General features: G+C 54.7%; 5 protein-coding genes across 5 annotated transcripts; all 5 read right to left on the bottom strand.

Moving 5' to 3' along the window:
- Nucleotides 1–1,614: 1,614 nt before the first annotated feature.
- Nucleotides 1,615–3,560, bottom strand: J4E88_006426 (uncharacterized protein; the record flags this gene model as incomplete). The annotated part of the gene is made up of 4 exons (XM_049400051.1): nt 1,615–2,705; nt 2,773–2,863; nt 2,920–3,276; nt 3,378–3,560. The coding sequence occupies 4 exons, from the start codon at nt 3,558–3,560 to the stop codon at nt 1,615–1,617; spliced, it is 1,722 nt and encodes a 573-aa protein (XP_049254362.1).
- A 718-nt stretch (nt 3,561–4,278) lies between these two features.
- Nucleotides 4,279–10,155, bottom strand: J4E88_006425 (uncharacterized protein; the record flags this gene model as incomplete). The annotated part of the gene is made up of 3 exons (XM_049400050.1): nt 4,279–5,979; nt 6,025–10,096; nt 10,151–10,155. The coding sequence occupies 3 exons, from the start codon at nt 10,153–10,155 to the stop codon at nt 4,279–4,281; spliced, it is 5,778 nt and encodes a 1,925-aa protein (XP_049254361.1).
- Nucleotides 10,156–10,555: 400 nt separating this feature from the next.
- Nucleotides 10,556–12,858, bottom strand: J4E88_006424 (uncharacterized protein; the record flags this gene model as incomplete). The annotated part of the gene is made up of 2 exons (XM_049400049.1): nt 10,556–12,393; nt 12,444–12,858. The coding sequence occupies 2 exons, from the start codon at nt 12,856–12,858 to the stop codon at nt 10,556–10,558; spliced, it is 2,253 nt and encodes a 750-aa protein (XP_049254360.1).
- Nucleotides 12,859–13,960: 1,102 nt separating this feature from the next.
- On the bottom strand, nt 13,961–16,699 carry J4E88_006423 (uncharacterized protein; the record flags this gene model as incomplete). The annotated part of the gene is made up of 1 exon (XM_049400048.1): nt 13,961–16,699. The coding sequence occupies one exon, from the start codon at nt 16,697–16,699 to the stop codon at nt 13,961–13,963; it is 2,739 nt and encodes a 912-aa protein (XP_049254359.1).
- An 893-nt stretch (nt 16,700–17,592) lies between these two features.
- Nucleotides 17,593–19,461, bottom strand: J4E88_006422 (uncharacterized protein; the record flags this gene model as incomplete). The annotated part of the gene is made up of 1 exon (XM_049400047.1): nt 17,593–19,461. The coding sequence occupies one exon, from the start codon at nt 19,459–19,461 to the stop codon at nt 17,593–17,595; it is 1,869 nt and encodes a 622-aa protein (XP_049254358.1).
- Between the last annotated feature and the right edge of the window lie 4,428 nt (nt 19,462–23,889).

Here is a 23,889-nt window from a genome sequence, read left to right as displayed (position 1 = left end):
TGATGGCGCGTGGACGACAGTGAGGTGATGCTCGAGGTATTCACCTCTCGAAAACTACCCACTAGTGGATCTACGCGTGATTCTGCAAGCCTTGCATACGTATACTGTCCTGTTTTGTTGAAATGCACATTCGAATGGCACGATGGTGGTGCAGTCTATCCGTCCCGCCGTTCCAAGCCCATTGCAGCGGGTGGTGGCTGCATATGCAAAGATACACGGGTCACACCGAAAGCGATCGGATATTTTTGAATCAGCCCTTTGCACGAGTGACACTATCCGTAGATCGAGAGCAGCGAAGCAAAGATCACAGATGGCATGAGAACATTCGCCTGTTCCTGGTTTGTTACCGCGGGCCCATATTGGCTCAGAGACGACATGGCGCTGATATCAACATACTCTAGGGCAATTTGAGACGATTAACCGACTGCTCAAGGTACTCCAGAGTACTGCGCTATGGTTGTGATCGCAGAGAACCATTGCTGCTAGCGCAAAAACACCCAAACGTTCCCCTACAGTAAACGACGAGTCGCGGGCGTCACCGCAAGTCAGACTAAACAGCGGTAAGCTCCAGGTGCTGTGACGTTATTCTTCACCGGAAGCAGGCCTTCTGCGCCAGAAAGAGGGGTCAGTGATGCCGGACAGCGCGGTAAAAATTCCATTTCGTACGGTTCAGGGAATGGTATCCCTACCCTTCATTGACGTTGCGGTGTGTTTTGAAGTTGTGAGATCGATCGTTTCTCGGACGTGAGGCACAATATGGACAATGGTCTTCCAGGATATTAGACATGCCGTGTGACGCGGACGCATGCGGCGTCAACGAACCTCGTGCCAGGGAACCCGCACCTATCGCGGATGTTGACCCACATCCCACCCCGTCACCCCAGAGAAATCTAATCTTACCCTGAATGCTGAATCAGATGCTGTATTTTTGCCAAATGATAAGACAACGCGCTTCTTGGGTCTCAGCCATCGCAGAGTTGTAGACCTCGATGTCGCATTGAATCTCTTCGCACCAGGAACTGAACGCACTGCGACCCTCTTATAACGAAAACCTCTCGAGATCAGTATGCGATGTAGTATTTGGGCCCCGCTCACACCGAGCGCTACCCACAGGGGATTCGGCCTGGCGAGATGACTACCTGCAGCCACCACGAGGCGGGGTCGGCCTGTCCGACGCTGCCAGCCTTACCCGCACGTCATCACACAGCATTCCACACAATATTCGTCTGGAATACTGGACAGATACGATGCAAGGTGCAAGCGTATTAAGCGTCAGGAGGCAGATCATATCGGCGACGGCGATTCCGAAGCTTCAAACTATCGCGCACAATTATACCTAGGTAGCTTTCTCCAATCAGTGTGCCGCACGGTGCGCGAGAATAGAGATCACAATGGAGCCATGGAGGGTAAGCGATAAGCAGGGCAACCTGGGCCAGGGATCGGGATTTGATCTAGATAGCTGGTGTCTGGAGTATTTCGAGTCGAGATGGTTTCCCATCGTAAAGGCCCACGGGTTGTTTCCAAGTGGCGTGACGTCATCGTCGCTGCCGCGAGCATCTCAACGACTACCTCACACCTTCCGGCGCAAGTGCACGCCACAGCGCGTTTCACATCCTACGAACTGTCCGTCTCTACTCTTGCCGCGACCTTCTCTTTCTTCAATCCAGTGACAGTTTCCACATGATCCGTTCCCAGCACTGCGGCCTTGATGAACAGACCTGCGACAAAACTCAAGAAAGCGAGTACCGTATACGTGATCCACATATTGCGCATCGCGGCGGCAAAGGCCTGTTTCGCAGCAAGTTCCCATGCCGCATTCTCGAACGTGGCAGGAAGCATGACATTCGCCATGGCGCTGTCGCCATCAAGTTGACTCAATAGATTCTGCGGTAGCCCAGCGTCTCGAAGAAAAGAAGCCTGACCGTTCATCGAGTTTTGGAAGATGGTACCGCCGATGATGGTGGATATTGCGACGCCGATATTACGAACGAAAGATAGTGTCGCAGTAGCGGTAGCTACATCTTGCTGTTCGACCTGGCTCTGAATAGCAATCATTGGTGCCTCGAACAGTATCCCGGATCCTAGACCGCCGAGGATGACGAAACCTACTGCCTTTCCAGTCGATGTGTATGCGTCGAAGGAGATGAAGAGGCCGAAACCAATGGTGAGGAGCAGTGTGCCCACCCAAATGATCTCACGGAAGTGGCCAGTCTTGTGCATGATGAGGCCGCAGAGAACTCCGGCAATCGCACCTGTGACGATAAAGGGGAGGAGGAGTAGTCCAGACTGCAACGGAGAAGCTTCGAGAACGGCTTGAAAATACAGCGGCATATAGTACTCGCCTGCAATGAAGACAAAGCCGTGGAAGAATACGACGAGGAAAGCAGCGATATTTGTTCCCCGGCGGAATACCGTCATGGGAATCAATGGGTACTTGGCCACTTTTGCCTCGCTGTAAATGAACGCAAATATCATCACTCCGCCTACTACAAGTAGAGCGATGACCTTGGCGGAGTCCCAGGGGAAAAGTACGCCTCCAAAATCGAGACCCAAAAGGATCATAAGCGTGAAGCCAAGGAAGGTGAACATGCCGAACCAATCTACGGCCTTGATACCATCGATGAAAGAGGTGTGTTCATGCTTGATGTCCAAGAACAGGACTATGAGTACAGCGGCGAATCCACTGATAGGTAAGTTGATGTAAACTGGGTGTCGGGGGGATTAAAGTCAGCGCAAGTTCGCAGAGAAGAAGAGGAGAAAGATGACACTCACAGCACCATCTCCAAGTGACCAGACTAGCAAAGATACCGCCCAAGACCGGACCGATGCCACCTGCCAGCGCCCAGATGCCCTCGGTGAAGCCCTGCACACAAGAATTAACCAGACCACTCCCACGATACCACCTGCCAAGCAACTCACCATCAACAAACTCCGCTGCCTCAAACTGAACAAATCACTAATGCAAACATGCACCAACAGAATCAACCCCCCACCCGCCGTACCCTGGAACGCACGCCCGATGATCAATTCCTGCATCGTCTTCGCCGTCGCACAAACCGCCGAGCTAGCAAAGAAAATGGCAAGTGCAGCCAACATGATGGGCTTGCGGCCCCAGATGTCAGACAACTTGGCCCAGATGGGGCCTGAAGCGGCGTTGGCAAGCAGGTACGCGCCGCCGATCCAGGTGTAGCCCGTGGCGCTGTTGAGGTCGCGTGATATAGTGGGAAGAGCCGTAGAGACGATTGTTGCGTCGAGGGCTGAGACGAAGAGGGAGAGCTGGGTGGTGGTTAGTGTGTTGCATGTGAGGGTTTTGTAGGGAGATTGGGCATTTCGTTCATCGAAGATGCCATGGAGATGGTGAGTAGGTCCAAACTTACAAAAAGCGCAGTGATGATAGCCACCATTCTCAGCCTACTCCTCTTCCCATTTTGGGCTTCTTCTTCGACATCCGTTCCTTGCGCTGCTTCCAATTGCCCTTTCTGTACCATGTCTACCTCCTCTTTCCCCGTCTCGGTTGACTCAGGTAGCCTCCGTATATCCATTTCCATCTCTTGCTGCATGGTAATTCTAAATCGAACCCCAAAAACGCGTGATTGCGCTCAAAGTTAGGAACCACTATGTCGGGCTAATTATCAAATACGAACATAACGATTCCAAGGAAGTAAGCGCCGAATGTACAATTGGAAAAGATATCACTCCAATAGCCAGAGCATTCAACAGCTACCTGGACTTGACTTGAAAGGAAGGTTACTCAATGAGCAAAGAGATCTAAATGCCTATTAGCCATAAGCGCAAAGAAGAAGCCCATTTTTTTCACCGCGTCACCGCCAACGCCTCCCGCCAATCGGAGTATATATGTGGGGCGAACTAATCACCTCACTTTCCTATACTGGCTAGACCAGATGCGTCCTACCATGCATGCTCCATGCCGACATGCATACCTGGTTTAGCCGCTTGCGCGTGGAATCCGGGGGAAACGAGAGGCCTGGGTGAGATGTTGAGTGGTTTTGAGATGGAGGTAGACTAGTGTTGCTTATTCTGCGTGTTATGGAGTCATACCGCGTGAGTATATGCATATGCATGACTGGGACATATTGGAGTGTCGCCTGGGATACGGCGGTGTGCAAAGAGCCAAGAGATGGGGTATGCGTAAGTGGTATGCAGATATGTTGCTTTTTGACAAGGGCCAAGAGGCAAGTACGTGATTCTAGTTGCTCTACGAGAATAACGATATTATCTATCAGACTGAAAGCCTCCATACGTCTCGCCCTCATCTGCCTAGTAGGGAATTCCATTAGTGATAAGTTGGAACCTATCATACGTTCCGGTCGAGTAACTCCCCCTACTCTTCTCAATCAAGCCCCTCATGTAATCAGCCGCCTCCCTCTCGCTCTTATCCAACACAAAGCGATCGCGGAAGTTCTTCATACTCTCGGGTTTGAAGCACGGTAGTCCGCTATCCAACATGACCTGTACGACGTGGCAAAGATGCCCGCAATGCTGTCTGCTAGCGAGGAAAGCCTTGACAGTGAGTTCCTCGAACCAGCGGTACGCCTGCGATTGGTACGGGTTTGCTGCATTCTTGCCAGACATGACGGCAATCATCTCGGCTGTGAGTTTGAAGGGCGCGCGTTCGAACTTGATGCCGCCGGGTGCGATGTCGAAGCAGAAACCAAAGTCGATGTGGATGATGTGACCGGCGTCGTCGATCATGATGTTGCCGTTGTGTCGGTCCTTGAACTGCAGAAGGAAACTGATCACGGAGTAGGCGGCCATGGATTTCACAAAGTTGGAGCGCGCTTCTTGGTAGCGGATCGAGTCTTCGTTGCCGTAGCGTGACACGAAGTAGTCGTCAAGTCTGTTGACGGCTTCACGACCGAGCATGTCTCGTGATATGGAGTTGGGGAGTACATCAATGACTCCGCAACCCGGTGCGGTTGCTGTGACACGGTAGGGGAAGACCCAGACGTCAAGACCGACGGTATTGAAAATTCCGCGGAAAGCAGCAATCATCTGTAGTGCAAGCACATCTTGACGGCAGTCGTCTCCGACTTTGAAGATCGCAGAGAGCCATGTTTCGTAACTGTTGTCCCGCTGACGCGCAATGTCGCGGTTGTCGTCTTCCTGATCTTCCAGGTCTTGATCATCGGGTCTCGTCTTTCTGATACGGAATGTAGCCATGAAAGGTGTTTTTGCGTGACTCTGTAGCGGCTTGCCGGACTTGCGATCAATACCAATGACTTGACCATCGGGGTTAGAGGGCAGGTAAACACCGACTTCCACTTGAATTTTGCGAAGTTCTTCTTCGATCTTCTGCTTCTTGACCTCTTTGGGTTCATGTAGGACGGAGCGGAGGGTACCCGAGATGCCTGTGACCTCGTTGAAGAAAGCAAACTCGCGCTCGTAGAAGGCATGGTCTTCCTTGGAGAAACTAGACTCCAAGCTACCCATCACCTTGTCAAGCGTGGGCTTGACGGGATCAGGTACCTCGGATGCTTCATCCTTGTACGCGTTTGCCTTCATGTTCCAGATGATTTGGTGAGCAAATAGCTGCGAGAACTTGGCTGTCTCGATAATGTACCGCTCGACGTAGCCCAGGACGTCGTATCGAAGGGTTTGTACAATCTGATATACGTAGAAGAACATGACGTCAACCGAGTGGCTCTCCAATGCTCTCATCGCATACTGGATAATGAAAGGATGGTTCCCATAAGCCGGAAGGAAGTACGTGACGGCCGTGATAGGGTTGACAGGCTTCCAGTAAAGCATGTACTTAAGCTGGAATGACACATCGCTCGGTAAGAGATTGCCTAGAAGGATCTCTAGAGCATCAGGCTCATCCAAAACCTTGTGCGGGAAGTTGAGTACCTGCCATCGAACCTCGTTGTTGAGGCGCTGCGACTGGAAGCGCTTGAGGAGGTGTACAGCAATAGCAGGGTTCTCCGTCCAAGCGGTCTTTAGATGAGCAGACACGGCAGTCTAGTTACGTTAGCTCCTATCGATTCATGTATACAGACGACTTACATCAGGAAGTGTATTGTTGTGGCGCCCAGAAGTAAAGTGGTGCTTCTTGCCGTAATCGAGTGGGAACAACCACACCATGAGACGGGTCTGCTCATTCGAGAGCAGCAAGGAGAGGAGATCTTGCTTTGCCTTCAGTTTCGTGCCGATCTCAGTAACAGTTGTGACTTTTCCGATAAGGTCAAGCTGCGCCTGCACGTCTGCAAGGACATGTGTTTCAGCCTTGATCTGTAGGCGGTTGCCTCCAAAGGACCATTGCGGGGCTTTCGCAAACCACGCCAGAGCAGCAGTCAGTATGCGATCCGTCAGGCGCCATTTAATGGTCGCCGACAATGTGGTACAGTGACGTGCAATGCGCAATCCAAGCAGAACGATATGGAAGTACGACTCGCGAGCAAGGGGCTGCGAGCAACCACCACTCATGGCATCGAGCGTGATGTGCATTAGCCGAACGTAAACACGCCCAACGTCCGCTCTGCTCAACCTCGAGGCACTGAAGTGGCTAGATAAGAACTGCAGTAGGCGGAAGTGCGGAGCGATCAGGTTGTAGATCTGCTGCTGGCGTTTTGAGAGTGCTTCTTTGTCTGTTGCAGCGAATTCTTGCTTTCCGTAGAAGGGATCTTCGTGTCTCAGTGCAGGGCTGAAGATACCACGACGCTTGCGCACCGTATTCTCCCAATTTTCTGCAATGGCGACGAGGATGCGGGATTCCATACGAGGGTTCTCTTTGGCAACGCTCGTCCACAGTGATATACCCAGCTTGATGGACTGCTTCGAGAACACGGCGAAGGGAATTCCGACTAGATGCTGAACGATAGGCGACTGGTCCGTCTTCACCCTGCATAGAAGCGCAGCCGCTCTCCGCAATATATCGCGAAGCTCAGCAATTGTAACATGCTTGTGATTAAGGGTGCGGTTCTCCAAGTCCACTAGAAGATTCGTCGCTTCGTGTAAGCTTCGTGAGAGGTATGTCGACTTCCGTCCAGAAGCCGGTGCACCCTGGAGCCATTCCTCTTCTTGATCAGCAACGCCCTCGAGAAACTTGTATTCCTGTCTCGTGGTATATTGAGTGATGAAGTCCGACGCAGTGTTGATGTTAATGCCTTGGCGTTCAATAGCACCAAGGCGCTGATCAGTTGACGGAATGACGGACCCCATCTCCAACGCAAAAGATCGTCCGAGCGATATATGACCAAAAGTCATTTCATCATCGAACTCGGACAGATACGACTGAAGAAGCCCTTTGACATCGAGTGGAGCAATGTCGAGCGCTCCCTTCACCCAAGCGATTGCACGCTTGTGTAACGCCTCGAGAGTCGCTCGTCGGAAAGCGTAGTCATCAGACAGCTCAACCACTATGTTGGACCGCTTTGATGTAAAGGTCGACTTCCAGGTATAATCATCAGTCTCGCCTTCAAGGCAACTGTACCACATCATCGAAAGGAGCTCTAAGAGGGCAAATAGCGCACTCTTTTGACATAGCGTGGATGGCACTTCGCGGATAATGATATCTGCACAGGTAGCTGCCGCTTGCTGAACGCGGGCAATACGATGACAGCACGCGGAAAATATCGTCGCTAGCTGGCGCGCAAGGTACGGGGTCGAGAACGTGTGGGATTGACCCGACAGCGTCTTCGCCAGATAGGTCCGAACGGCCGTTGTTGCAATGGCAGCCATGCAATTACCCACTGCGCCAGTTCGCAGCTTTGGATCAAGAAAGTACGCAAGCGCCTTGGTGCAATCCCCGGCACTTGCGCGTAAATCTTCAACCAGATATGCCGTGCTCAGGAAGACTGCTTCCTGATAACTCAAGGACTTGGTGTCGGGCTCACATGACGGAAGCAGTTTCCCAAGCCTCTTCTTCTGCTCGACAGTATGTTCAGGCGACTTACCGCGACGCAACACCGTGTTGAGTTCGATGTCACTTTCCGAAAGGAAGGGCCGCTCCTCTGCGATGAGGGGCTTGCTGAACCGTGCAAGAGTGCGCAACTCTTCCCTGTGTTGTTTGCCAAGGTCGGACAGCAGATCGAAGCCGTGAACAACGATATTGAACCAAGCATCACGCTGGAGCCCAATGATGGAATCATCCAGCTCGGAGAACTCCGCTCGTTCCGCATTCCGTTCAAGCAAAAGCGCGAGAGGCTTTAGTATCTGCGCAATCTCTTGAGCCGCGAGCTCAGTATCTCTCAGATGGCGATGCGAAGTCTCCTGGGCATCTCCCTTGCTGACAATGGTGTCTAGCAGATGTGTAAGATAAATTTCGAAGGTAGGCTCATCGGCAGAAATTTCCCTAGAGAGGTTGAGACGCGCAGCCATGACAGCTTCGAGTGTAGCCACATCGTCTGAAACCAGTGCATCATGCGAGAGTTTAGTGTAGACCTTGAGCAGACTTCTAAATTCTCCAGGCGGACTGTGCACACCCAGGAAAGCTGAATCGGTGATGATCTTCGCATCTACAACTTTTCCAGAACGGCCGACCTTCTGGACAAGCATCGAAAGTGCCAGCGCCGTTATCTTTGGATCTTTGCAATTTCTTGCGACGGACACGATGGTCTCCACGACAGTAGTATGTACATGGTGCGGCTCATCCACATCACTTGGTGTGAGTGAGATGGTGCTGCCGTTCTGGTTTTGATAAACACCACCTGTACGTGCAGGCTTGCCGTTGCCGTTCAAGGTGGGGGATGAAGAAGGGTTGCGGTCAGGTTTAGGAGCGACGCTGATGACATTGCCCAAGCTGTACAGTGTCGTGATTATGGCATCCTGGGGAAGAAAAGTTAGAACAGCTGCGAGCGACTCAGCTGCGACGGAAGTTGTTCGATGGTCGAAGTTGGCTTGAACAATGACTCGAGGGAGCGAACGACCGAGGCTAGACGCCAGCTGCGGCGAGACTTTGGCGAGGATGGCCATGGACTTGAGGACTGTGGAAGCCAATTCATGGTCCGCGCTCTGTACCGGATCGTTGAGCACATTGTCGAGCCAGGTAGTCAAGACCTCTGCGTCTGTGACATCCGTGTCGTCGTCGTAAATGGTGCAACAAAGATACGTGACAAGTACCTTCGCCTTGACAGAGGAGGCTTGTTGCTGCTGCCAAGCAGATCCAACCCGTTGTAGATAATCCATATCATTCTCCAGACGTTCCATTTCTTCTCCTGCAATCTTAGCCAGCCCCTCAGCCAGCGAGTTCTCAGCCGAGTCCCTAAGAATCTGGTGGTTCTTCCTGTGGAGCGTGGTCTGTAGGTGATCAAGAATAGACGTTTGCGAAGTGAGGTGCGCACTGGTCCCAACCAGCAGCGAGGCAGATGCCAGCACGACCTTCAGAAAAGAGTCGTGCAGAATCATCGCGCCAAGTGGTCGTCCAGTAGCAGCATAATGCTTCGTGTACCGCCTCCACTCCCTCAACCCGTGCTGGTGGGAGCGCGCATTACGCACAATCGACAGCACAGTTTCGAATGCGATGAGGAAGTTCTCCGTCAATGCTGCTCGTACGTCTTGGATGAGTTGGAGTCTCTCGTATGCATTCCAGAAGTGGGTGTGCTCAGCAGCAGCACTCAGGAAGCCCAGCAGCGAGAGATTGTGTGTCATGACGCGCGCCAGCTCGCCATCGGCAGCGTAGTCGTCGGCCCCATCGTCGACGAATTGTTCCCCCGAGAGCTCCTCTGCTGCTGCGACCCAACCGGAGAGGTAAGCACCGAGTGCCGTGGCAGCTTGCGTCCGTAGCTGATCATGCCGGAGGCCGAGCGAGAGGACGGCACACGTGAGGTTGTAGGTAAGAACTTCGTACGGCGCGGGCTCGAAGGCGCGTAGGCTGGGCGAGGGCGCAAGCGTCTGCGCGTGTGACGCGATGAGGTATGGGGAGAGGCGTGTCAGCAGCTTCTCAGCGACGTCAATCGACTCGATGTAGGGTGCGGATTTGCACAGGGCGAGAACAGCCTCCAGCTCTTGCAGTTTCATGGAGCTTGCCGCCGGGCATCTTTTGAACAACCTCGCAAAGTCGGAATGGGTGGTATCTACCGACGGCGACTGCGCGGATAGACGGGCAAGCTTCTCGAGCGCATTGCTCCGGATGGTGCGTCTATAGGCATACGATGTCAGCTAACTGTTCTCTCCACTAGTATAAAGCACTTACGCCATCATAAAGACGCTTCTTGCTATCTCCGCCGCGCTTTGGTGTAGCGCGGTATAGCAACGCGTGGTGATGAGTTGTCCCTGGCCGAGTGACGAAACTACCGCGGACCTCCGAGCTGCCTCCTTCGTGCTGATTGGTCGTAGCTTCCACCACCAATACTTCCTCATCAACCCAAAGCTATCCAGTCGAACAGCTCACACATGAAGACTACTTATACGTTGAGGCAGAAAAATGATTCAATTCGATCCCGGGATATGGGTAAAAAGACTCTTCTACACTCCGGTCACATGCTCCAAGAAACCTCCATCAATAAACGCCTTGCCAGATCGCATAACAGACGTGGAAACCCCAAAGGGCTTTCCATGTGCACAAGCACCAAAGTCAACGCCGACACTGAAATGCACCTCAATCGTCTGCTGGTTCAACGCGGACCAGCACCTCCTCGAGGAAACCCTCCAAGAAGCCTGCGACCTCTCCACCCATGCCCACCTCTCCTTTCTCGTCCCAGTGATCCAATTCTTCAAATTTCCCCTTTATGTCATTAACTAGGCGAGTGACCTTCTCATGGCATTCTTGCCTTTGCCGTCTGCGCTCAATGAAGCCCTGCGCATCATCCAGCGACCGAGCCGATTCTTGCTTGTTCCTGACGCTAAGATGATAGGCACGACGAGACAGTGCAGCCTCAAGGGCTGGTATCACCACACCGCTGAGTGCTGTGATCTCGACGGGCGCCGCTGGAGAACCTTGCGTTTGAGCGAGGCTAGGATGATTTGACGTCGGCTTGGGTCTACCGAAGGAGCCGCGGGACATGGGCGAAGGCTTGGTGACGTGTGGTGGAGGGGGAGGGGGTGATTGGGCGACTTGTTGCTGTCTTGGCTGTGACTGCCAATTTGACGACATCGGACTGCCAAATGGGTCGTTCGGCGATGACGATGAGTCAGGTCGGGATGCAGAACTTGGGCTGAAAGATGTGAACGACTGTTGTGTTGGCGGAAGTGGCTTCTGCCCCGCCAGAGATGGTAGTCCTTGCTGACCAACGAGCGGTGGTAGAGGCTTCTGAACTTGCGCCGGGGTCGGTGCTTGTTGTTGCACTCGAATAGGACTTTGCAACGGCTTCGGTGCCTGGCTTTGCGAAGTGCTTTGACCAGGGCTTGCAGACTGTCCACGAAATGGCGGTATCTCGGGTATAGTCATCTGCGGTAGAACCGAAGCGCGGCTTGGAGTTGGAACACGCTGTTGTGGTGTGAGTTCCACACTCCTCATTTCTGCAGCAATCTCCCGTTGTACGAAGTCGTCATAAGTGTGCTGTAGTGGTGTTTGTCGCCTGGGTTGTTGCGGGGCCTGTGGCTTTGTTGGTGTGACTAGCCCTCTGTTGGGTGGAGGCTGGAAAAGGCCAGGCACAGGGGACTTTCGTGGAAGCTCTAGGGCTGGTTGGGGGAATGAAGGAGCTGATCTTTTCTCTGGTGATGCTGGCAGCGGTATCCGAGCAGCGGTCCTCACAGAGCCAGGTGAGCCTTGTGTTTGCAATGGTGCTAAGCGTTTAGTCGGCGAAGGTGGTTGTCGGAGGGTGTCGTCGTTCTCATCGCCGTAGCCACCACTGTTCTGTGTAACAGGCTTGCGTTGTGGCGAAGGGTTCCTCGCATTGGCACCCGCATCGTTCATTGGGGCGAGCGCCGGTCCCCGGCCACCTCCTGTTGGCCGCACAGTTCCAAAATCCCAAAGGTCTTCATTGACAGGCTCCTTCCTCTTCACGGGAGTGGCTTCATCTTCTGACTCGGCTGCTTCTTTCGGATATCTGACCTTCCAGTCCTGATATCTCGAGATGAGCTCTTGCAGACGGGCGGGCTTACCAGCCTTTCGGATGAAGTTTGTCTGCAGAAGCTGCTTTGCACTCGGACGCTCCTTGGGGTCTTTTCTCAGGCAGAGTTCGACAAACTCTTTGAAAGCGGGTGAGAAGTTGCCCTGCAGTGTTGGTGGTGGATTTTTTGGAATGAGGAAGAGGACCTTCATCGGGTGGATGTCGGCATATGGAGGCTCGCCGTTTGCCAGTTCCAGCGCGGTAATACCCAGAGACCAGATATCAGCCTTGCCGTCGTAGCCAGATTGCTTAATCACCTCGGGGGCCATCCAAAAGGGCGTTCCAACAAATGTGTTCTTCTTCGTCATGGTCGCCGATAGTTGTCCAGAGACGCCAAAATCAGCGAGCTTGACTTGGCCATTTGCGCTGACCAAGATGTTCGCCGCTATTGTTACATTAGTCTTCTCTCGCATACAGCCGGCCCAGCAGGCGTACCTTTGATGTCCCTATGCAGCTTGTGGTCGTCGTGGAGATATGTCAAACCCATCAACAGTTCCTTCAGTATGACTGCAATCTCAGCCTCTGCTATCTGGCCTGGCTTCATCAAATCTGCGCAACTGCCGCCTGAGCAGAACTCCATGACAATCCACAGGTCGGAGCCGGCCAGAAAGGAGCCGTAGTACTTTGTGACGTACGGCGAGTTCATGCCGGAGAGGATCATGATCTCACCCATAATGTCGTCAACCTCGTCTTCGGCATTCTCGACGTCGATGACCTTGATAGCGACTGTATGACCTGTCCGCCGGTCAAGGCCCTTGTAGACCTTGCCAAAGCTACCGCCGCCGATGCATTCCTGCTTGGTGTAGAGGGTGTTCGGGTCGACCGACTCGTTCGCGCCTAGTTCGGCCATGTGCGCGACCTTGCACTGGGGGTGTCGAGGGTTATGTGCTGAAATGGATCGATTGTAGAGCAAGAATGCGATTAAGACGAGCGGATTGAGGATATGCGCATGCGCGGTGCCCGGGGTAAAGCGAAGGACTCGGTTCGACAGCGACGGGGGCGGTCGGTGAGCGGATCGAGCAGACTGGTGGCCGGATCTGGTGAAGAAAGGCGTCAGTCAGTGTCAAGGCAAGAGACGCAGACCGTGGCAGTCGACCACCAAACAAGGCGATGTCGTCTGCACCTACCAAAGAGCGGTTGCTTCGTAAACACCCAATTGCGAGGGCAACGGCGAATGGCGGGGGCCACAGCGGAGCGAGAACAGGTGGGCAGCTGCTCGAATCGGGAGGCAGGTGTAGTCGCGCCAGAAACCCCAGACACGGCGAGATTGGGTTGTTGTATGGGCCGCCCGAGCGAGAGTTGGCCTGTTTACTGTCCCGCTCGCGCTCTGTTGTCATAGAGGGACATGCATGCCCGGCGCGTCAACGTGCAGGGATGCGTCGCGTTCGACTAATGAGCTCCAGACCAAAAGCAAAAGATCCGTATAATGACGACCATCGACATCGCATCAAATGCGCGCAAGCATTCCTCAGCTATGGTATCCTACCATCTTTACCAATGAGTCGCGTCACACAAACTTCTCGAGGGCTTCTAATGTGGTTGCGCGGGGTCGTCTGCTACTATGCGTCTCATCGCCTGTCGGACAGACTAACATGATTGGGGTACCATCAACAGCCTCAAGTTTCGCCATCTTCCCGTTCCAAAGCTAGTCTTGCGCACAACGGAAACTCACTTGCACTGCAGGCCCAATCAACATGTTGAAGTAAATACATGTGACGTCATTGTAAATATAATCCTAGTAAATGGTATACGATCAACTGCTCCGCGGCCACACTACAATGGAAGAAAGCGTGTCCTGTCCATCTCCGCACTCACAAACTGGGTATCCATATATCTCGGCCGTTAGGAAGCCATAAATCGTATCAGCCATGGTTCCCAAGTCATAAAGAATAACAAACGCCGCAAATAGACCCCAACGCAAATGCAAATGTTCCAACAAACCCCCTATTACCTTAGAAACGTCTGCGTATCCTCTCTGCAAGCGCTACATCCTCCTCGCTCTCTTCTTCCACAGGTGCTGGTGTTCTCCGTTCGCGTGCACGGTGTGCTTTTCTTCTCCGGTTGTTGCTGACGTTGCTGGCCGAGTCATCCGGTCCGACCTCGCTTCTCAGATCATCGATTCCTTCATCAGGGTCGCGCATGTTGGCTGGCGTGTCAGACCTAACTTCGATGCCACCCATGCCAGCACCTCTACGCTGCTGCGCCACCATGGACAAACCTGCAGCTCGCTCTCGCAGACGACGGCGCACAGTCTCGGCTTGGTTGTGGAGCTGTTCGAATGCGTCCTCCATAGCCTCCATACCAAGATAGATCTCGCGCTCGATTTCGGCAAGCACGGCAATCTCGGTCTCTTCATCGATCTGCACAGGGGCTCCGCCGGGCGGACGGACAGACCCAGGGCGGGCAGATCCCGGTCGAGAGTACGGACTTGGGCTGAAGCTGCCGTACCGGTTCGGTGGTACTGGTGATGCAAATCGTTGCGGTCCATCGCCGGGTCGGACCTGTCCTGCTCTTGAGCCTGATCGGGGAGGTGTTGTGTTCATATCAGGTAGGTCATCGACGCCTGACCAAAGGAAGCCATCGAAGCGCCCAGAGACGAGAATCTCCCATTCGTGTTTGGTCACAGCTGCCAAGGTAGCAAGCATGTTGTGCATGTCTGGATGGCGGATGAGATACATGACTACCAGCTGGTCGCGCGGTGGAGTGTAGAGACGATATAGACGCTGTAGCGCCAAACCAGCTTTTGCCAAGTACGGCGGCGTCCCACTGTCCGGCTTTTGTGTGCGAGGATTTGGGAGCTTGTCCAATCCCCATAAGAGTGCATAGAAGAGTGGTCGTTGTGGCTGTTCCAATCGGGTAAGCATGATAAAAGTCAACGTTTCGTCGTCAGCGTCTTCGGGGACACCGTCTTGTTGGTCCGATAGCCAAGACTGCACAGCAACTTTGGTCTTCTTCGACTGCTTCTCGTAGTGCTCGCGGTATTGTTCAGGTACATCAACGTCAATACGCTGGCACGGTGCTTCAAGATCAGACGATATGCCCAGTCCAGGCTCGGCGCCTTGCTCATAGGGTGGCCAAGTCGGCAATTCGCAACGTCCAGACACTAGCTCTAAGATTTCTCCCCAGTTGACACCTGCAGAATCTTCCACAACTGACTGCTCGAAGCACATCATGCACTGGCAATGCTCGGAAGATATGTTGCGAGCAAAGACGTTCTCGAGACGATCGAGAAGACGCCGCGCAACCGAGCGATAACCGGTGGCTACCGCCAAAGATCCGCTTGTGTCCATGACGGTGTTGTAGCTGTTGAGTACATTCTGCAGAGGCTTAAAGAAAGATCGGACATCGTGCGCTTGTGCTCCAGATAGCCTTGGTGTAGTGTACTGAGAATAGGCAGAGGCTGGAACTCCATCAATAGCCGCTAGTAGACTTCGCGGGATAGCTTTGGCCAGACCGCCATTCTGCAGCAGGTAGTCGACGCGAGGAGCTTCCATCATGGCTGGAGGAGGAGGCGGGGGTGGTGGGGTCATTGGGGACTGGGCATAGCTGGGATCTACGGATTGTGTGCGCGACATGGGGTCTGTCATAACTTCGATCATGGGCGGCCCATCCTTGACAGAAGATACAACAGAGGGAAGAACGGAGTGCTGGGTAGGTGTACGTGGTGATGAATCGACCACAGAAGAAGGCGAGACATCGGAACGCGGGGGTGATTGGCTGCGGCGGTAAGAGTTGCGATCTTGTACGACTGAAGTGGCGTCTGAGTCGAGTGTATATTCCGAGGGCGCTCTCGTCTTCATCTTGACAGGTGTTGACGTCCTGCTTGGTGTCGACGTTCTGCCCGGGGTCGATGTCCTGCCTGGGGGCCGAGCGCTGGATGGACTCACGGTCCTCGTTCTCGTCTCCAATTGTGGAGACTTGGCACGGATGGTGCTAGGCTGCGATCCAGTGGTAGAAGTGAGGTCTGTGCCGTCGAATGTATCCTCGTCTCTGACACTTGAGCGCGACGCGATCCGCGGGCCTGCCGTCGAAGTCATGCGCGTGCCGCTGTCTACGCTTTGGCGACCCTCCTCCATCTCTCGCGCGATCATGTCAGGGTCCTTCCTTCGCATGCTGTTGACACTGGCCGTCTTCCTAAGATCTGCGCCTGTGGTCTCAGTGAGCGGGGGACTCGGTGGTGCCCGTGGTGGAGGCGGAGGTGGTGCTCGGTTTGGTGGATGCGGTGCGACTGGCCGCTCGCCGTCCCTGCCTGGCGAGGCCTCGCCATCTGTGGCCTCTGGCGTCGAGGTCGACTTCCTCTTCTCTACACCGTCGCGGGAATAGATGCTCTCTTTGGCGTATGTTTTGGAGTGCGACGGGTAGGGTAAGCTGATGCGCGATGTGTTGTCGGAGCCCAACGAGCCGCGGCGTCCCATCTCGGGCACGACGGCCATCTTGTGCGACTTGGACGTTTGCGACGACGACAAGGTCGAGGTGGACGTCGAGTTGCGCACGCGTTCCGTCGACGGGCGCCTGGGCAGCGGCGGGTTCTCAGCGTCGTCTTCCTTGGAGGCCGACGAGCGGGTTTTGCGGGAGCGGGTGCTCTTATGGCGCTCGCGGTCCCTATCCTTGTCCTTGGAGCGGTGGGTGCTGCGCTCGCGGTCCGGGTCCTTCTTGCTGCGGCGGCGGTGCGAGTTGGACGACGTCTCCATGGTGAAGAGGCGGCGTGGAGCTCGTTGGTGTGACTGTGGGCCGGGACGCTGGACGGGCTTCTGCGGGTGCGATCACCAGCGCGGCTATGGGCAGCTTCAATTGGGCGTCGGGTGCGGGCACTTTGCGCGGGTGCGCCTATCAGGACAGCAGCTCGCCATCCATCTACACAAATCAGGGCAGGGTGCGGTGAGGGGTTTACGGTCTTGGGTGCGTTGTAGGGGGAGTTTTGGGTTGTAGTACTCTGACGTGTAGCAGCCAAGTGGGCCGGGCTCGGGACTGGGCGCAGTGTTGACTGCGGGCTATCCTTAGCACCTGTCTAGCCCGAAGGGTCTTCCTTACCCACCTGGGCACCCTCACCCATGGATCACCACTGCTGCAACACCATGGCAACGACTGCCTGTGGGAACTGGTTCATGCACGGCATCGCTTTTGCATGCGATGCAGCAACCACAGCAACCGCATTATTCTTTGACTTTGTCCATTGCGCTACCCGCACTGCCAGGAACATGCTGGGCGCGTGGCTTCACACGCTTTGCTGGCGTGGCAGGTCACGTCACATCTCCAAGATCTGCAAGTCATGACCGTCACGGGGAACCTTCTAGCAAAGAAACATTGACATGGTGGTGACTAGTCTAATATACAGGTGTGAAGGGTAGTAACCGCAGAACAGGGTAGGAAAATGCCAAACATCGCGAGTAATCTTAGCATGGGGTATCATTGTAACATGCTCGTCGTGATCCTTGACGTATGTTGATCCATGTAGAAGCCCGAAATCTCTCTGTTGCTCAATCTTGGGTTTTGTACTCCATAGAACGCCTCCGTTATCCAAGCACAAAAAGCAGTGCAAGCCTCACCACAGCGACAACATGCAGCAGCAGCGTCACCACTCACGCTATTGAGCCTGTTGCTGGGCTTGCGTGTTGTTGACGTGCTGCTGAGCCAACTGGGCCCGGAGCGTGGTGATCTCGTTCTGCAGCGTGGCGATCTTGTCGTTGTGTTCCTTTTCCATTCTCGCCATGCGAGACTCTATATCGCGAACGTACTGCCACACATCGACCTGGCTGCCCATGACTTCGCGCATGCTGCCGCCACTTCCACCGTGGCTTGACATGCTGCCCGGCTGCGAGCTGCTACCAGGAGCAGCCATGGTCTGATGTTGCAGCATACTAGGGCCATTGCTTTTGCCGCCTTGAGAGCCCTGCTTAGGGGGCATAGGACTGAGCCCGGGGAGAGATGGCAGGTGAGGCCCGCTGCTTGTGCTGGGTGGAGCTAAACCAACAGGAGGTGTCCCCCGCCCGCGAGTGTAGTTTGACTGCTGATGCAAGTGATGCGACAAACTGGGGGATCGCGAGCCCGGGAGACCATTTTCTGGCGCCCCCAGGCGATGCTGTTCCTGCTGGCCTGGCGACAACGGCCTGGGACTCTCCGTCATGCCACCTTGGGCGAAGACATTGGACTGCGTATTTGCGTTCTGAATCGACGAGATGCTAGTGGGAGCTGCTTTGGGCGAGACGTTAGTCGGCTGCGCAGAGGACCCTGGGTAATAAGGGCGCAAGTTGTTCTGGCTGCTCGAGCTTCGATTCGCAGCAATAGGCGGATATGTGCTGGAATGGTGAGAATACGAACCTTGGGTAGAGTTCCCAGTGTTTTGTCGCTTGCGTGCCGGCTCACTGACTCGCCGACTACCGTCGTCGTCTTCGTCGCCCTCACCATCAGGCTCGCCAGTGTAGATGACACCGTCCATGCCCTCGTCGCCTTTGTCTCCGAGATCGTCATCCATGCCGAAGCTAGAGCGGCGGCCCGCACAGCCACCCTGACCCTTATTGTGTCGCGCAAGCGCATCGCCACGTGCGAACCTGCGGCCACATTTGTAGCACGTGTGCGGACGCTCGCCAGTGTGGAGTTTCGTATGACGTTTCAGATCATGCAAACGACGGAAACGCGCCTGGCACGTGGGACACTCATAAGGCTTTTCTTGACTGTGGGTTAGTAGGTGGCTTTTGAGGTTATGGTGGCGAGTGAAATCGGTAGAGCAGTATGGGCACTTGTGGCGCTTGGTGGAGGGCGATTTGGGCGTATTCTGGCCGTATCCAGGCAGGCTCATTTGGCGAGCCGGGGCACGTGGATCGGGCTCCGGGGGCAAAGGCCCAGGAAACGTAAAGGCGCGGTTGCCTGGGTTGTCTCCGGGATTCGGTGCGATGAGCTGGTGGTGATGTTGGTGGTGGTGCTGCTGTGGTTGCTGCTGGTGCGCGCCTTCCCGGCCTGGATTGCCGGTGGCAGCGCCTTCCGCAGCAGAAGCACCCGGCGCGTTCGGCGCGTCACCATCGCCAAAACTCGAGAGGCTGACGGGGCTCGTTTGCATGCTGTCGCCCGTGACGTTGATCTGGTCGGGAATGATGAGCGGCTTCGTCGTCTTGTCAGCCTTGTTGCTTATCGGCGCCGACTGCTGCGGAGCGTCTATAGGGTGGCTCATGGACTGGACAGTGCCGTTCAGACTTTGCAGCGCGGCGACAGCGGGATTAGGGCTCGTCTGCCTCGCGGACTGTTCGCGGAAGCGGCGCTCATCAGCGATGGCGGCGGCTCCAGTGAGCGGCTGAGGCGAGAGTCGAGGCGACAGGCCGCCGGGAGACTTTGTGAGATGGGTGCCAAAGGTCGCTCCGCCGTTGGCATTGCGCGCGGTAGAACCTGGGGTATTAGGCCCATTGTGGGTGGTGAATGGGCCGGTAGGCGTCGGCGTGATTGCTCGCGTCGAGGCAGCCATGGTGTGGAACGGCAAGACGGTTCAATGAGCGTATCTTTGAGATGGGTCAGCATGGCTTCTTTCTTTCCAATGACAGCATGCGCGTCACCCGGCTCGACTGTCCAGATGGAGTGGGTGCGCATGCATGGGTCGGCTAACCTTTGGGTGGATGCAGCCTCTGGTGAGGGCGCAGATGGCCGTCGTCTACCAACACTCCAGATAGACTTGGGCCGTGGAAAGCGCCAGCTTCCCAATTGACAGACGTTAGATTGCTCGCATGTGCCCTCGGTCGCAAATTGCGGCTCGGGCCAACCAAGGCGATCTGCTGGCTATTTTCCGAGCAGACGAGTACCACGGGACGCGCAAGCACGGCGGCTGCGCGAGGAAGGCAGGTGAAGAGGCGCTGCGCGAGGAAGCCGATAAATGAGGCGTGGCCGTGGAGGAGGGGTCTTCAGTCGGCACGATGTGCGACGTGCAGGCGGACGTGGGAGCAGAATCGCGATCCTGGACGTGGTGCAACTAAGCGGTCGCAGGGTCGTAGGGTGCAGGTCGTCTGGTAGTCAAGGTGCCGATGACGAGGGCCCGTTGGGGACTCTTGTGGCTGATGATGGTTCCAGTCCGGGCTAAGTAAGCAGGCTGGCGTGCGGGCGTGCGTGCGCTCAAAGACGGCGACGCTGGCAGACAGTCACGGGACTTGGATGCGGCGGCGCTTCAGTCTCGAGCGGTTGCCGTGCAAGGAGCGCGCGATGGGTGCAGACACTTGGAGGAGACGAGCAGACAGTCCGGCGATGGGACTTGGGACTTCGGCAGCAGACAAGAGGCAGCCTCAGCGCAGCGCGGCGGCTTCAACGGAACAACGCAAGCCTTTTGGGGCTGTGTATCGCCGCGGCCAACCACGCTGCGCTGCAACGACCCACCGCCAAACATCCAAGACGTGCCTCTCCAAACAACTGCGTCGCAACACGAGACACGTCGACGCCACACGCCCCGCGAGACGAGGCTCGCCCTCCCTCCCATCCCTCCAGGAAGATTCTGCCATGGCGACTCCGCGGCGGCGCGCCCACCTGAGCTGAGCCTGCCAATGCTCCCAGCCTGTGTCGGGCTAGACGCGACGAGCAGCATTGAGCCGGTGTGGTGGCGCAGCCCATCCTGCTCGTGCCTGCCTCGACCGCGCGCTGCTTCCCCAAGCCTACCCGTTCTTGCCGATGCACCAAACCAGCCGGGTGTTGCTCCAACGCGACACCTCGCCGCCAGCGCCCGCCGATCCATGCCCTACAGGCTGAAGTCGTCTGCCAGCCTAGACTGCTGCGCTCGACTTTGTTGCCGTCCTACCAACGGCGCCCCTCTGTTCAGCCACCGTGACATGCGTCATTTCTCACCAGACCTTGTTTGCCATGTGCGCCGCGCCTTATTTGCTCGGTACGACCACCATGGGTCCACGCATCGAAGACCGCGTCTTGATCGATCGTCAGGTACGTCCGGCTTGGGTACCCGCCCGCAGCGCAAAACAGGTTATCGCATCCAACTTCACCGTTGACGCCCATGGTCGTTGCCAGTCCTTGATGCGATCCGGCCTCGATGTAGACAAGCCGGGATGGCCCACACCTGTCAAAAAGCAACACTTGTCACTACGCCACAGCCGCCACACGATGATCTCGCCACACTTTACATTGCGAGCAACACCCGTCGACGAGATTCGCCGGATCGCCCTTACCATGTACCTTCCTCTTTTGTATGATCGACTTTGATTCCCGCCACCTGTACAGCACATGGAAAAGCTAGGATATTGCCATCGCTGGTCCATCATTGGGCCAAACCACTTCACTCTACAGCATTACATGCTGATCGTGAACGTCAAATTCAGAACGAGAGCCAGAGGTCATGCCAAGCATATACCGTTGCCTCACAGCATATGGAGCTTCTGGATTTCTATTACGGACGGTGACTGCCTGAATATGGCCTTCCAAGAATGCCATTGTGGGTAGATTCGGACTATTGCTGAAACATACAGCCTCGTAGACCGACTGCTGAACAACATGAGGAAGCTGTATCGGCTAAGCAGAAAGAGTTTGACTGATGGCTCTGGCAGCTGTCAGGATGAGCAATAAAGAATTTCCATGAAGACGATGTCGAGTGGTTGAAGGATCCGTCGTATCAAGTATGCAGGACAGCTGCCAGTGGTACTACTGAGAACCAGAGCTCCTCCCGAGTCTTTACCAAGAGTGAGAGCCACCTTCTTCGCCAACGGCAAAGGGTATTTGATAAACTGTGTAACTTGGAGATTTCAAAACCGTCAGCAGTCTGGTAACGGCGAACCATCTGACTTTTGGGCCAACACTGTATGTGATACATTTCAAAAATGGGCTTGGCTTGAGTCTCGACTACGATCTGATTGTCACACTGACCCATTGGCGGCTAAGCCATAGAATTGGGAAAGGGCTTAGCGCAAATACCGGAAGGTTGTGCAGCCGAGAATGAACTAACTCATCTTGACCTCAGACGGGCCGTACCAAAGGGATCGATCTTGGTGTTGCACCACGCTTTACCAATCGTGGCCCACGAGCGGATCCTCACTAAGGACGATCACCCTTGGTATTCTCGTTCCAGCTTACGTGAACATGTTCGAGCTGTGGGGGAAGGCTGCTCAGCCTCGCCCCTCAAACGTCTCACGTAGGTGAAGGATGGAGCTGGGGGCCATGTATTCGCAATCCCTCTCATCGATCAAGCGATAGTTGCTCGTTCGAGTTAATTACTAAGTTTGAAACGAAAACGTTCCAAACCACAATCAGAACGTTGATCGTGGTGCAATAATACCAGACACGTCCCGAGCATCCGCAACACGCTGCCGCTGGACGTAACCCGTTTATAACGCTCCGCATTGGCAAAGAACTCGTCAAAGGCCCTGTCGTCATAATCGAGCCGACCAAAGCTCCGCTCTTGTCAAGTTGCGGAGACCATTGGAATCGGTCCGCAATCCTTCGAACTGTATCTGCCAAAGACTACAGCCCTGCGCACTATTCCTACGAAAGTTGAATAGTCTGACGCAGCAGACTTTCTTCTTGTCCGCTCACGTCACTCGTGAGCACATTCTATGCTTTCTTAAGCGATGCGACATTTGGTGGCAAGTCGCATATTCACCCAAAATCTTTATTGTTTTGTAGATACGTCTAGGACTCGGGAGATAGCCCACACTCTGCCATCGAGTTCTGCATGCGTTGGAGCAGTATGCGCAGGATGAAGGTCGCAAGCTGCACCGAACAAACGTGCAACCGAAACTATACTTGAACTTCGCTTCCTCGTCAAAGAGCGTTCAAGAGTAACAAGCAGTGGTGTATGAGATTACAGAGCGGTCAACACATCCTTGAGCCACCCGTGGCTGGCAGGATCTGACGAATGAGGTGCAGGTACGCGATTTGAGCTTACCCAAACAGGTCTAGAGAGCTTTGCGCCGACCGCATCTCTGTTCACAGCACCCATGGACTACTACTGCTTGCTCCATCTCTAACCGTGGCGATTCATCCCCTCCGGTTTCTAGATCACTGACCGACGGGATGAAGTCTTCGCTTCTCTGGCAACTCTGTCGTTGTTCTCATGATGCCCCACTCTAACATGACTCATTGACTAATGCCTTCTGTCCCAAGGTTAATATCAAGGCACATCTCGTATATCAAGCTGGCCTGTACAGTACGGTCAACAACGCTCTTGTCTCATTGGCTATCCCCACGAAAAGGATTACCGGTGAGCCTCTGGATCAAGAGCTGGAGTGTAATGTCAAGAAGGTAGCCTAATAGTACATGCGCTATTGGTGCAAGCCCACCCGCCAGAGCGTTATTGATACCTCAGCCCAACGGCAAGGCTACAACGGCTCGGTCATCCCGCGCCCGCTGCGACTTGGTAGGTCCTGGATAGTATCAAGTCTAACGTCATCTGGAAATTGCGTAATGCTATGTACAGGTACGCGAATGGCAGTCTCCAATGGCATTTGCTGCAGCGTGCTGACGATGGCCTAAGAGTAGTTGAAGTTTCTTGCTCCTGTGTATCTCTACCTAGAACGTTTTGTACACTAATTGAATGTTCAAGGCTCCATTATAACTGGCGGGCCGAGAAAATGCAAGATGACAAGCGTCAAAACTGGTTAGCTTTGCGCAGCTACTCACCGAACATCATGAGCGACCCTCTTCGGTGCTTTTCGAAACTTCAGCCGCGCCCTTTTGCACATGAACCCTTCATATCAGCGTCATCATTTTAATGAAAGACTCCACTGCTTCGAGGCCACCACTTCTCATCGGCTTGGCTTGAGTATGCTGGTGCGGTGGATCATTCAACGCGCTCCTTCCTCAAGCATTACGTCTTGCGGCTGAGAGACGGATCCCCGAAAATCACGTAACTATAGAGATGCTGACTATGAAACAGCCTAACAGATGGAAATGAAGTTCCTGTGCTATAATT

This window comes from Alternaria novae-zelandiae (genome assembly GCF_023758075.1).
Source record: "Alternaria novae-zelandiae strain BMP 2774 chromosome Unknown scaffold_12, whole genome shotgun sequence".
NCBI lineage: Eukaryota > Fungi > Ascomycota > Dothideomycetes > Pleosporales > Pleosporaceae > Alternaria > Alternaria novae-zelandiae.
This window is presented reverse-complemented; position numbering and strand designations above follow the sequence as displayed.